The sequence below is a fragment of the Pyrus communis genome, chromosome 17 (genome assembly GCF_041283825.1).
Source record: "Pyrus communis isolate YQ-2024b chromosome 17, ASM4128382v1, whole genome shotgun sequence".
NCBI classification, from domain to species: domain Eukaryota; kingdom Viridiplantae; phylum Streptophyta; class Magnoliopsida; order Rosales; family Rosaceae; genus Pyrus; species Pyrus communis.
Genome location: NC_142581.1, coordinates 23,549,753 through 23,562,987, shown reverse-complemented (window position 1 = coordinate 23,562,987; position 13,235 = coordinate 23,549,753). Strand labels below are relative to the sequence as shown.

At 37.3% G+C, this 13,235-nt stretch overlaps 3 protein-coding genes across 3 annotated transcripts; 2 read left to right on the top strand and 1 right to left on the bottom strand.

Moving 5' to 3' along the window:
* The first annotated feature begins 1,265 nt into the window (after window positions 1-1,265).
* LOC137708502 (early nodulin-like protein 17) lies at window positions 1,266-2,866 on the top strand. Its single transcript, XM_068447593.2, has 2 exons — window positions 1,266-1,536; window positions 2,347-2,866. The coding sequence occupies exons 1-2, from the start codon at window positions 1,344-1,346 to the stop codon at window positions 2,682-2,684; spliced, it is 531 nt and encodes a 176-aa protein (XP_068303694.2). The 5' UTR covers window positions 1,266-1,343; the 3' UTR covers window positions 2,685-2,866.
* Window positions 2,867-2,983: 117 nt separating this feature from the next.
* Window positions 2,984-4,820, top strand: LOC137708929 (serine/threonine-protein kinase ZRK7). Its single transcript, XM_068448088.2, has one exon. The coding sequence runs from the start codon at window positions 3,637-3,639 to the stop codon at window positions 4,654-4,656; it is 1,020 nt and encodes a 339-aa protein (XP_068304189.2). The 5' UTR covers window positions 2,984-3,636; the 3' UTR covers window positions 4,657-4,820.
* A 3,821-nt stretch (window positions 4,821-8,641) lies between these two features.
* LOC137708441 (Protein kinase superfamily protein) lies at window positions 8,642-11,450 on the bottom strand. Its single transcript, XM_068447523.2, has one exon. It carries the CDS (start codon window positions 11,082-11,084, stop codon window positions 8,937-8,939), a length of 2,148 nt encoding a protein of 715 aa, XP_068303624.2. The 5' UTR covers window positions 11,085-11,450; the 3' UTR covers window positions 8,642-8,936.
* Window positions 11,451-13,235: the final 1,785 nt, after the last annotated feature.

The window sequence follows — 13,235 nt, the reverse complement described above, 5'->3', positions numbered from 1 at the left end:
ATTTGTTTTGTGAGCACTGGATAGCGATATGGGGAAATTTTCTAGCAGTCCGTAGGCAGGGGCATAAGTTTCGTTTTCAAGATGGGCACGCACACCGTCGTGTATATGTTTCTTGGCGACTTTGAAAACATACATTTACCACCATGATTGAGCATTATCCTCTTTGAACAAGAAGGGTAGATCTCTTAGCATTAGCAGCTGCCACGGATGAAAACCAGGCAGCATAAGTGGTAAGGTTTCTATTATCCTCTTGGTTAGATCTCTTAGTATTAGCACGTTTTTCTTCCCGAAGGACCTTCAAGTGTTTTTTCAAAAATCAACAAAGAAAAATGACAATTAAAGTTCCACCTGTAGAGGCGTTAGAGGCCCCATATCCGGACCCACTCCATTTTGGGCCCATTCACTTGATGCCACGTGTAATTTGTTTACCATAATATGATGCATCTCCTCCTCCGACGCAGGGACAAAGGTGATAGAGATTAAGATTCTTTTCACTGGTTAAAAAGTCATTTCAAGTAAATTTTCTAGAACCCTCTGCTTGAATCTAGAAATATATAGAAATAAACATGTCATGGAGTGCATCTAAAATGGGTCCTCTCCGATTTCGGTTAAACCTGACAAACCTACATGACCAATTAACGTACAAAGGAAAATTAAAATTTGCCAGTTTCAAAGTTCAAAAGGTTAATACGACGATATCTTAAAGTTCATCTTAAGAATATGTGAATTACATTTTGCATTTGTGCATTCTTCAGTTGTTTATAATAAATAGATTTTCGGCTATTAATGCAAGATCGCATCAACAGTTCACAATCACGTACGCATGCTTAAGTGATCGATGCTCTAACAAAGTTAAAGTTGTATCATATAACCAATACAATACGAGCCCTTATCCTAGGTGAGTAGGTCACTTGATAGTGCTAATGTAGTATTCACTTATATTTGATGCTTTAAAGAAAAATTAATGAAAATAGCTTGAAAATTTTGAGTTTTAACGATAAGGAAAAAATAAAGGGTAAAATGAATAATATCATGATTGACTTTAGTATAAAAATATAATTTTTCGTTAAAATATAAAACTTTTTGTTAAATTTACTGTGCTTTAATTCAAATCTATATCCTCCCAAAGACTAAACAGTGGACCAGTCTGTCAACATTGTTGGACTGGACCCCCATATTAATATAATTGTCGTGTTGTGTGGCTCCCACACAACCCAGATAATTCAACTTTTGAATCGTATATCCAGACTCCACTAGAGTGATATTGTAGTGAGTACTGGGAAGCTGAAGGGGGGAGAGAGAGAGAGAGAGAAAGAGAGAGAGAGAGAGAGGTGAAGGAAGAGATGTCCAAGTCCTCCTCCAACTCCAACTCCAATGACCACATCTTGCTTCTCGTTTTCATCATCTCGGGGCTTGCAGTGCTCACTCCAATCCTTGCCACTGACCACATTGTTGGAGCCAACCGTGGCTGGAATCCTGGCCAAAACTACACCCTCTGGGCCAACAACCAAACTTTCTATGTTGGGGACCTTATTTGTAAGATAACAATCTCTCCCTCTCTCTCTCTCTATGTATGTGTTTCTGTCATATGTTTTAACCGTTAGATTTGATTTCCTAAACTGTTTATTTTAGTTTTAGCCATTTGTTTAAATCTATACCATTGGAAAAATTGCTTATTTTTTGTTGATGTAAAAAAAATTAAAGAGAAATGAGAAATGCCATATTATTGTACACTGAATTGAAACTAGCACAGACATTTTGATAATCTTTAAGCTATGTTTGGGTGAGGGACTTTCAAATTCTAAGGCCATCAGTAAAATGAAGAAGAAATGGATCACAAAAAATTAGATATGAGGAATTAGAAAATGCACCACATGAACATTACAAATATACCTAATTCCCTTAGGATTTGGAAGTTTCTTACCCAAACATAACCTAAAGTTTGCCTCAGTTTCTATCTGAGAAAGTTTTCTTGCATAAATTTCATAGCTCATGAACCATCATCTTGTTCTTTGAATGTTGCCATTTGTGTATAGGGTTGGGTTTGGTACGGTTACCATACCAAAATCCCGGTACCAATACCACATTAAACTTTTGGTATAGCATTTATTACCATTACTGTGTCAAACTTTTGGTATACCTAATGATTTTGATTACCAATATCATTACCAATTGGTACAACATTAGTATGGTATGGTAATTCAGTAAAAAAGTCCACCCTATTTGTGCAGTGTCACAATTTAAATCTTTTGGGGAAAATCAAACAATTTATCTTTTGTGCAAGTTTTTCTTATTTATCCATGTTTTTGGTTTTGTTCTCAAAGTGTAGTTTTTGTTAAATTGCAGCGTTTAGGTACCAAAAGAACCAGTACAATGTGTTCGAAGTGAACCAAACAGGGTATGACAACTGCACCTTGGACGGTGCAGTTGGGAACTGGAGCAGTGGCAAAGACTTCATCCCCCTCAATCAGGCCAAGAGGTATTACTTCATTTGTGGCAATGGTCTGTGCTACAATGGCATGAAGGTCTCTGTCCTTGTCCATCCTCTGCCTTCCCCCCCAAAGGCCGCCGTTAGTGCTCATAACTCTTCATCAGATGCTGCTGTCCTGGTGGTTCCTCAACAGGGATTTCGGGCTTTGGCGGTTTCCTTGGCAATGCTGTGCTTTGGATTTGGATGGGTGTAGTGCTTGTGGTATAACTCAGGGAAGTGTACAATTTATTTGTTTTGAGTTCTTAATGTATGCTCATCAGACTTTCACGTTATGTGATTTAGGCTGAAGTGTTCTGAGGTTTTTCCTTTCTCCTCTCAACTGTGTTACCTGAACTTTATTTTTCAAATGACTAGATTTCGAGGGCCCTTCGACTATTTTCAACTCCTGTAGTTTATAGTTTTGATCGTTTGAGCTATTTCTAGGCATCGAGGCATTCACACTAGTTTTATAGCAGCGTAGGCCGTCACTGTTAAGACCATATACTTGGCAGGGAGTCGGTGACTACATTCATTTGCCTTCCAAGAGTAGGCTAGCTATAACCCCATCAACTGTTTTCCATTTTCAGTTGCTATTGATGTAGGCAGTTCTTGAGCTGCATCTACTTCGACATGAGGTGTAGGAAAACCGATCCTTCTGCTCATACGAATTTGATGATCAGTCCATTTGAATTAGGTCACAATTTCCATCAAAAGAATGTATGAGTAGCTTCAACCTCGCAGCTCCATTCCGCAGAAAGTATCATTTTTGCTCTTTTTTTGTGGTTTCTGAAGAGTGATTGCATATTGGTTTCCGTTGGGTTTAGCTCCAGTCTTTTGGCCCTGTTCAGAAAGTCAGCCAAACTGGGGCTTAACGCAGTCAAGTTGGCTAGAGAAGTGTGCCCTCCTCACCAAGTTCGGTTCCCCTCCCCTCCCCTCCCCTCCCCGTAATTTAAAGTAGATTATTACCCAATTTAATTTAATTATTTAATTGTCTTCAATTTTTAACTTGAAGACTTATCGAAGGGCCAGTCCCATTTCAAAGTCTTCAAGACTTTTTCAAAGTAAACGATAGTCGTGAAGAGAAATTTAATCACACTTTCGATGTTTTGCGCGTTAAGCCCCAAATAAAGTTGTGACTTCGGCAACTGAAAAGCATATCTTCCAATATGCTATCAAGATTCAGAAACAACAAATACAACAGGGAAAATAAGGGCTGCTTCTTGAAGAATGGAGCTGCTATGTTGGAACAGCTCATACATTCTTTCGATGGGAGTTGTAATCCGATTCGGATGTACTCCGAACAAGACCTCAACAAGGCAACGAATGACTACGGCTGGGATGGAATGATACATAGGGATTGGAATTCTCGACTGTACAAAGGAGTTCATGAAGAACGCCAGATTTTGGTTAAGAAGTTCGAAGCAGACTCGAGTAGTTACATGGATCCTCTGGAATTGGTTGCGAATGAAGTAGCAATTGCCTCGAACATGAGCAAGCACAAGAATGTTTTGAAGCTGTTGGGTTGCTGCCTTGAGAGCGAGTTGCCTACACTAATTTATGAATTCCCAACAAAAGGTAATCTCTCCCACCACATCTATGGAGATGGTGAATCACCACCGTGGCCGATCAGGTTAAAGATTGCAATTGAAGTAGCAGGTGCAGTTGCTTATCTCCACTATGGCATGCCGAAGATGATCATCCATCGAGATATAAAGACTGGACATGTCTTCTTAGACCAAGACTATGTCGCCAAGCTGTCCGAGTTCCGAACCTCAGTACCAATTCCTTTTGGTAAAACTCATGTAGATGTTGAAGTGATTACCGGAACTCACGGGTGCCTGCCTCCTGAATATGCTATATCCGGACGTACTTCAGAAAAGAGCGATGTCCACAGCTTTGGAGTTCTATTATGTGAGATCTTTGCAGGAAAGAGATGGAGTGATTTACTAAATTGGTCTATGGAGAATGATTACAATGCCGGTCCAAGCTCATATAACGAGCTCGAGTTTATGGAGTCAGCAAATCTTTGCAAAACCTACTTAGAGGCCGAGGTATTGGAAGAAGAAAACAAGAAGCAAGTAGTGGAATGTGCCAAGCTCATAGGGAGGTGTCTCAAAACAAATCCGGACGAGAGGCCGATCATGACGGAGGTAGCACAATCACTGAGAGTGATCAAAAGCTTGTGAGATTCACATCACTCAGTCTCAGAGTGGTCAAAAGTTTATAAGATTGTTGCTACTGTATTCTAGTTATGATATTGATTAAATGAACCAGTGTTGAAGAAAATGACGCGAATGAGCAACTGTGTGTTTTTTCTTGATCAAATAATTCAATTTAAACTTATTGAGAATCTAGAGTACAGTCGGAAATATAAATCATGCAATCTAACCACAACTGCAAAACTTACACTGAGCTAAACCACCTGTGTGGGACGACTTTCTGTAACGTTTCATGTTGCATGCTGCTATAGCAATAAGATTTTTACAGCAAAATAGCGAAATCGAAGAACTCTTGAGAACGAGGAATTTACCTGACCTAAAAAAGAACAATAAACAACAACTCTAAAGCCTTATCCCACTAAGTAGGATCGGCTATATGAATCCTAGAACGCAATTGTAGTCGGTTTTGTATCATGTCTTCCGTTAGATCCAAGTCGTCCAAGTCTTTTCCTAGAGTCTCTTTGCAAGTCTTCCTAGGTCTTTCTCTACCCTTTGGTCCTGAGCCTCTGTCTCGTACTCGCATCTTCTAACCGAAGTGTGTGTAGGTCTTTGTTTCACATGTCCAAACCATCTTAACCGATTTTCTCTCATCTTATCTTCAATTTTGGCTACTCCTAATTTACCTTTGATATCATCGTTCCTAATCTTGTCCCTTCTTGTACCCCACATCCAACGAAGCATTCTCACCTCCGCTACACTTATTTTGTCTACATGTTGATACTTCACCGCCTAACATTCCATGACATAAAGCATTGTTGTCATCAATAAACAATAAACGGAAAGAGAAAAAAGAAGAGCAGCAGTAGAAACTTAGAGACCTGTGATCAAGCTGATATAATTGACTCAACACATTTAACAGCAGATCGATAAAAGCCGGGCCCGTAAGTACAGAGCGTAAAGGATCAGAAGAACACGATGATGGAACAGAAATTCGATTTCAGATCTCATCTCAGTATAGTTTGATTAAAAGTAAGATAATCGACACGCGATCAACGTACTAATATGTATTCATTGATTCATTCCATTGTGCCTTGTAGTACTAGTAGTGGCATGTCGCACTAGTTACAGCCTACAGGTAAGATTGACTTGAAGTGTGTTAAGCCTGATCTTTAAGGCTAGACAGAATTTGAGCATACATGTAGCTTGGACTTCCGTAGGGTTCACAATATCGTCGGCTTGACGATCATCAACAAGTCCAGTCTCAACAGCTTCTAGTACTTGGTGATCATCATCCGTTTGGCACGATTTATATGTGCTTGGCCCATGTTTCGCTTACTCTTGATCTTTTACTTATTTCATCATGAAGATAGAAAAAATTAGCAACGGTAAGCCATTTGATAACTATCTCATTTTAAGTTTTCATTATTTTTTTCACTTAAAGAAAAGAAAAAAGACTGAAATTTACTTCTTTTTTTTTTTTTACTTTTTAAAATTTGGCTTTACAAGTAGTTACTAAATCAAATTTTTTTTTTAAAATGAAAACTGAAAACTAAATACGAAATGGTTATCAAACGGCCTCTTAAATATGTATCTCTTTCGATCAAAAATGTATAATATGTATTTTGAGTAATGTTGGATTGCAGAAGCTTGTGACTTCTTTCTCCATTCAAGTGGATGACAATTGAGTGAAATCCAGTTATACCTAGTTTAGCCCAATATTATGGTACATCATTGATTTGATGAGGACGGATGGCACCTTTCTCATATACTTCAAAAATATCTTCTGATATTGCTGCAATAAGATGAAAAGTAAATAGTATGAAATGTCTTACATGTGATCTAATATCGTAGTAGATAAGATGTTGGATTTCTACTCATGCGTCTTAGGCTCAAAACTTCCCCCCCCCCTAAAAAAATTAGTATAAAATGTCTTGCAACAAGAGAAAAATGTCATTAGGACCGAAACCACCATAACATCCAAAGCAAAAACTCATGGTTTAAAATTCTAACGTTTAGAATTGCTGTCACATGATTAATTTCTAATATCTGACCAGGCAAAAAGAATCCAAGAACAAATTTAAAGTGAACTACACCATATTCATAAAGTTTACTAAATATGCTTTATTTGAAAATAGTATTATTTAATCATCAATAAAACGCTACCGTTTTCCTGAAAAAGTATACCACATTGCCATCCAGCAATAGTCCCACCAAAATGATGCTTTCAACTGATGGCAGGAAAAAAAAAATGATTATGGTAAAAGATTTCAGAAGGGAAAAAAATTTAGGAGTAAATTGTAACAATAATCCTTTAATCTTAACTTAATTGGAGTAATGATCTCTCAACTAAAAATTCATTACCATTGGTCACTCAACTTTAATTCAACTAGAGAAATGATCCCTTAGCTTTAACTCAACTGAAGAAATGATCCCTCAGCTTTAACCCAATTGGAGCAATGGTCATTCCAACATAACTCTTTCTGACAAAATTCTGACGAAGTTGACAAAAATGACCATAGCTACACGTTTTGATGAGTTGAGGGATCCCAATTGTAGCAATGGTCCTTCTAACATAACTTATTTTGACAAAATTCTAACGAAGTTGACAAAAATGACCATAGCTACACGTTTTGATGAGTTGAGGGATCCCAATTGTAGCAATGGTCCTTCTAACATAACTTATTTTGACAAAATTCTAACGAAGTTGACAAAAAGGACCATAGCTACACATTTTGATGAATTAAGGGATCAATAGCAATAGATTTTTAGTTGATGAATCATTACTCTAATTTGATTAAAGTTGAGGGACCATTGCTACAATTTACTCAAAATCCTAGTGCAACCTAAGACTGTTAGAAAGAGTCACAAAACACATTAGTGTTTCAAGATTTATGTAGTAGATAAATTAAATCAAACTCATATGACGGTAATCTATGAAGTGATGAGCATCACCATCATTAAATAGTGCTGAACAAAAATATTTTCCCTTTTCTTTTTCCACTACTTTTTGTGATCATTTTCTTTCGTTCAGCTTGACAAAGAAAATTAAAGGATTTCTACACTCATCTCTTCCTTCTGTACACTTTTCTGTTCTTTTTTTCCTAGCATTTGAATTTACGAAGAGGAGAAATAAGATAGAGAAATGTGGAAGAAGAAAATAGGAGTCTGAAAATCATTATTTTAAAGAACGCAAATATTACTTCCAAGAGATGTCCCCCTAAGTTCACATCTATTTTTAGCTTGCAAAGGCCCCAAGACACGGAGCAACGTCCTTTTTTCCTTCTCTTCTTTCTAGGAAAGCAAAATAACAATGATAATTCAGCAGAAAAAAATTAGTGGAAAAATATTTCTATGACTTTATGGCACATCCTTTTGTTTTGAGTGAGTAACGTTAAGCCTCTCGTGGGTTAATCATTCACACTTTAGTAGTACTCAAAACAGCTTTGGCCCATGACTACGACTCGAGTGCTTCATGGCTCACAAAAATTAGCTCCAACCGAATTTAAGCGACGAGGGCTTCTCTAAAAAAATGAAAATTTCTATGAATTTTTATCGTTTTATATTTGTAAAATAATATTTTATAATATTAATATGAAAACTAAAATAAAACTGTAAGGTGACAAAGTATCAATAAAAAATCAAAATTTGAGAAAATTCCATTAGCATTTCTCTTAAACAATCAATCACTTTCTATGTCTGTCAAAGTTTACCTAACCAGGGTTTTTTTTTTATATGTGGCGGATAAAGCCCTTTTTTAATAAATTACACATGAGAACGATCCTTTCAGTCTCGTTTCCAGCCTTTGATTGGATTGAGTGGTTCACTAGATTCAATGTGCATCGAAGGAAAAATTGAAAACCGACAGTCAAATTTTGTCCAAATTAACGATGGAAAACGAATTAGTCAGCCCCAAATTTTATAAAGAATGTACAATTTGTGGGAAAAGTCCCTGCAATTGTTTGAAGGCAGAACCAGAAAAACCATGCATGCCTGACAAGTCCATGGATAAAACTGAGGGCCTATAAAATCCACTGCATAAATTCAAGGAGTCTTTGGTTTGTCATGGTTGAAAATTCTGGTTTACATGAAACAACAAGGGGAAGTCAGGTGTACTTGAACATGAACCCATTTAATGGAAAAAAGAAAACAGAAGCATCTACCTAATGTACATACAACAATATGATCCTCATGCTACACATCTTTCAGGCTTCTCAAACGATTTCGGATCATCTCTTATATATTACAATTACCATAACCCCGGCGAGGAATGATCAAGGAGAAGTAAAATGAAGAATGTGTTACAGTGCCTAATCTGCAGAGGCGGTACGTTTTCTCCTTGACCTGCTGTATAACTTTGAAGGCGGGGAGGGAGAGAACTCGAACGGAAGTGGTGGGAGATCCATCTCCCCTCTCAAGATCTTAACAATCTCCCCAATTTCCGGACGCAACTCTGGCATCTTCTGTAAGCAAGCGAGAGCCAAATTTATGCACAAATTAGCCTGGTCCTTATTGTACTCATCTTTCAATCTCTCATCTACAAGCTCAAGTATGTTTCCTGCTTGCGCCAACTGTCGACACCAGCTTATTAAATTCGCCTTTTCGAGCTTCATGGGCGATGCAAGAACATGCAATGGTCTTCTACCGGACACAACCACGAGGATTAGAACTCCGAGACTGTAAATGTCAGCCTTCTCCATCAAGTATCCACAGCCACCATATTCTGGTGCAACATAGCACAAAGTTCCTCTCATGCTTGTTGTGCTGCTGAGTTCACGACTAAATATATCGCCACTGTGGACGTCACTACCAACGGAATGTGCATTCTTTTTCTTCCATCCCCTCCTGAAACTGAACTCCCCATTTTGATCACATCCATCTTGACTCTGCTCCCTGAAATTCTTTCGTCTGTGAAGGTAAAGCCATTTTCCAAGATCAAAACGCGGCATTTTGAAGCCCTTCTTCCACTTAGTTTCAAGATTTTTTAGCTTACTACCCTTCTTGCTAATCTCAGCAAGGTGCTCTTCTTTCCACCACTCTTGCATCTTCCTCGGTTTCCTTTTACGATTTTTCCTGCCCTTCGATTCTCTTTTCTCAAATCCCTTATTGAGGTTTTCGAACATAAATTCTTGCAAACGGGGCTCATATGCATTTTCTGATTTATCCACCGGAGTCGACACATCCAAGTCACTCTTCTCGGGAATGCTCTTCTTTTCATCATCCCAGTCAGGATTCGAAGATGGGCAAATCTGACTCCCTATCCACTCTGTAACATAATCTTTACTGCACAATTCACCACTTCCATCCTGCTTCCACCACCAATCCTTCCCCCACTGTTTCGTATCCTCTGCGTCATCGACACCATTGCAGGCAATAGCATTCAACTCCTTACTGTGATCAATGCTACTAAGCTCGTCATCGTAAGGCACAAACCTATTATTCCAATCATCCCCCCCAAAATCTACACTCGAAACCTCTTTCCCCTTAGCATGACTACTCTTAACATCACTCTCACAAGCAATGTTGGCATTATAATTCACAGAATTCAAGTTCAAGGCCTTAACATTACAACTTTTTTTACTATTTTTCGACGAAGAAGAAGCTTGCAAAGCAAGAGCAAAATCTACTTCGCTAGCACTCTCCACGGGGGTACCGATTGCTGGAGTTTCCGCCGCCAAGTTCCCAGACAGATCCTGACTCTTCCACAGCTCCTGACTCTTACCCAAGTCCTGGCTGAACATATCAACCCCGAACTCACCCTCCACCTTAATCCTTGACAGCCCAAAATCCGAAATCCTTGCCCGATAATCGAAATCAAGCAAAATGTTACTCGGCTTAATATCACCATGAATAACAGGAGGATCACATCCCAAATGCAAGAACTCAAGCGCCCTGGCAACATCTAAAACAATCTCGAACCTCCTCTCCCAACCCAAACTCAAAAGCCCTTCTCCAAAAAGTGATTCCTGGAGACTCCTATTGGGCATATACTCATAAACCAGAATCCTGTTATTCTTTTCCACACAATAACCCAAAAGGGTCACCAAAAATGGCGATCTCAACCCACCAAGAATCTGCAACTCGTTCTGAAACTCCCTCTCGGACTGCAAATTCAAAGCATCCAATCTCTTGACAGCAATCAACTTACCACACTTGAGAATGCCTCTGAAGACGGTGCCGGAGCCTCCTTTCCCGATAACGTTGGCAGCATCGAAGTCACTCGTTGCATTCTTGAGCTCTTTGTATTGGAATCTCTCAAGCTTGAGAGGATCACTGGAGTCAAATGGGATTGTCTTGTTTCTGTTGACAAGTGAGTGCCAAAAATGGTAGAGAAAATAGATGATGGATGAGATTATCACCAAAGTGGCTGAGATTGTGAGGGCCAAAAATAAGATCCTGGTTTTTGTCAAGAAACTGGGTGGCCTCAGAGCCGTCGGAGGTAAGTGTCTTGAAGGCATGGTGGTGGTTTTTGCTTCTTCTGGGTCTTTAGGGTTTGTGGGTTTGGCTTCAAAAGTGATGCACAAGAAGATTGAGAGATATGGGGATGCTCATGATATGCATTGCTGCAATTTCTTTTGCTTTTTTTTCTTTCTTCTTTGTGTTTGAGCAGCATCCAATGTTGGCGGGTTTGCTTTACAGTTGGATAATCTATGGAGATTGTTGCTAATCACTGTTGTTTTTTTATGATAATTGTGTTTTGATTGCTGAATTTTTCATTTTTTACTTTTTATGTTGTTGTGATTGAGATTTGAGAATTTGGATTATAAAAATGGAGTGCGACTGGGAGTGGTGTGGAAGACAGGGTCCCAAGGTGGAGGTGCTTTTGACTAAAGAGAAATGCTTTGCAGAAAAAGTCGTATGTATCTAGCAGAATTTCAGATAACAAAACAAACACAAAAGAAAAAAATTGGAGGGAAACATGGGTTCCAGTTGGGCTGGTGAATTTTGAGAATTTTAAGATGGGTTTCTATTTTTTTTTTTTTTTTTTTTTTACTATTTAACCTAAATAGAAATTTTGGGCCGAAAGAAATAAATAACCGTAATTTGTCATCAATTATCTCATTTCTTAAAAAATAAAATAAAATAAAAAATAAAACCTAAATAGAAACCCACCTTTTGACCATTATTGCAATTTATTTGTAATGTAAAAAGGTAGCACAAAGTGAATTGCAAACACAAAAGTTCAGTATTCAACATATAAGAGCATCTCCAATATGAAATGCAAAATACCTTGAAATCAGCGTTCGATATTTTTTTGTTGGCCAAAAAACTCTCCAGAACGATATAAAATATCTATCTTTGTTGAAAAATGTTAGTTAAAATGTAAATGTATCCTAAATTAGAAAGTGGACTCTGTACATAGAGAAAATTAAATGAGATCCTAAATATGTATCTCCTCCCTCCACAAGAGTAAAATTCATAGTTACATTTTCCGTAGATACAAAATGAGATATAAATGTAGTTTTTACATCTTAAATTCGCATATATCCACTGTAAATACTCTAAAGATAGGGTTACGACCTAACAATAGAAAATCAAATTTTGGATCTCAATTTCTCTACTATTTTGGAGGCGTCTCTCACTCTTCATCTTAACTTTTTTCTATCAAAAACTCAAATAGTGTGTTACATACGGTGAAGACCTTGTTATTGCAGCATAAAATACTCCCAAGGCCAGCCCATAAGTGCCAACAGTTGTAATTACGAATTTTGTTGATCCCAACGGTCCATAAACGCATTCCCCAAAACATGTACATCATTATTTTATTATTTGCACGCTTTTCTTGATATGTAACAGTTTTAAAAAAAAATAAGAAGAATCGGAAAATTTATAAATAGTCTCACCTTGAGAGAATTTTCTTAGGCCATCTTCAAAGAAGATGTCAAAAATGTCATGTAGACATATAATAGTAACAAATGACATACGATTTTCTCCAACCGAGATGTCAAAAGCTAACATGGAAAAGAAGGATACTCTGACATGGACAAAGAGATGTCGAATTTGAAGCTGCATTCAAATATGATTTTTGCTATCTCCACAGGTATTCCACTTACCTTGCCTTAAATGCTAGAACATGTATGTATTATTTTATTATTTTTAAACCAATAACAACCCAACTTTTATTATTTTTGTTTAAAAAAAACATAAATGAAGCAATAAATTTTGGCATATCAAGTGGAAGGAAAATATTGATAGTGTGTCAAATTGCCAAGTCAGCTATCAAATTGAATTTTGATATTTTGAATTTGACGTCTCGTTTGGAGATACTCTTAGCATTTCTCTTGTAGTCAATTAAGTGATAAAACATATAAGAATGTGCAGAATTTGAAAATAGTTAAGAAAAATGATAAACACACGCTATTTTGCTTTTTCTTACATTTTTGTTTAATTATGTTCTTTATTTTTATTTGATTTGGTGTGTGTAAAAAAAAAATTATATATATATATATATATATATATATATGTGATTGTCATTTTCTAATAGATATGTACTAATCATTTCCCATCTTCTAAAGGTAGTAATTTGGTATAGTGATGTGTGAGCAATAATTTTATTCATTAAATTGAAATAATAATAAAAGGATCTAAACCATAATATAGTTTGTTTA

Excerpts from the sequence above, each read along its gene's own strand:
- LOC137708929 (XM_068448088.2), top strand. The coding sequence starts at position 3,637 with ATGCTATCAAGATTCAGAAACAACAAATACAACAGGGAAAATAAGGGC.
- LOC137708441 (XM_068447523.2), bottom strand. The coding sequence starts at position 11,084 with ATGCCTTCAAGACACTTACCTCCGACGGCTCTGAGGCCACCCAGTTTC.
- LOC137708502 (XM_068447593.2), top strand. The coding sequence starts at position 1,344 with ATGTCCAAGTCCTCCTCCAACTCCAACTCCAATGACCACATCTTGCTT. Across the intron at positions 1,537-2,346 it reads CTATGTTGGGGACCTTATTT|CGTTTAGGTACCAAAAGAAC; the intron begins GTAAGATAACAA and ends GTTAAATTGCAG.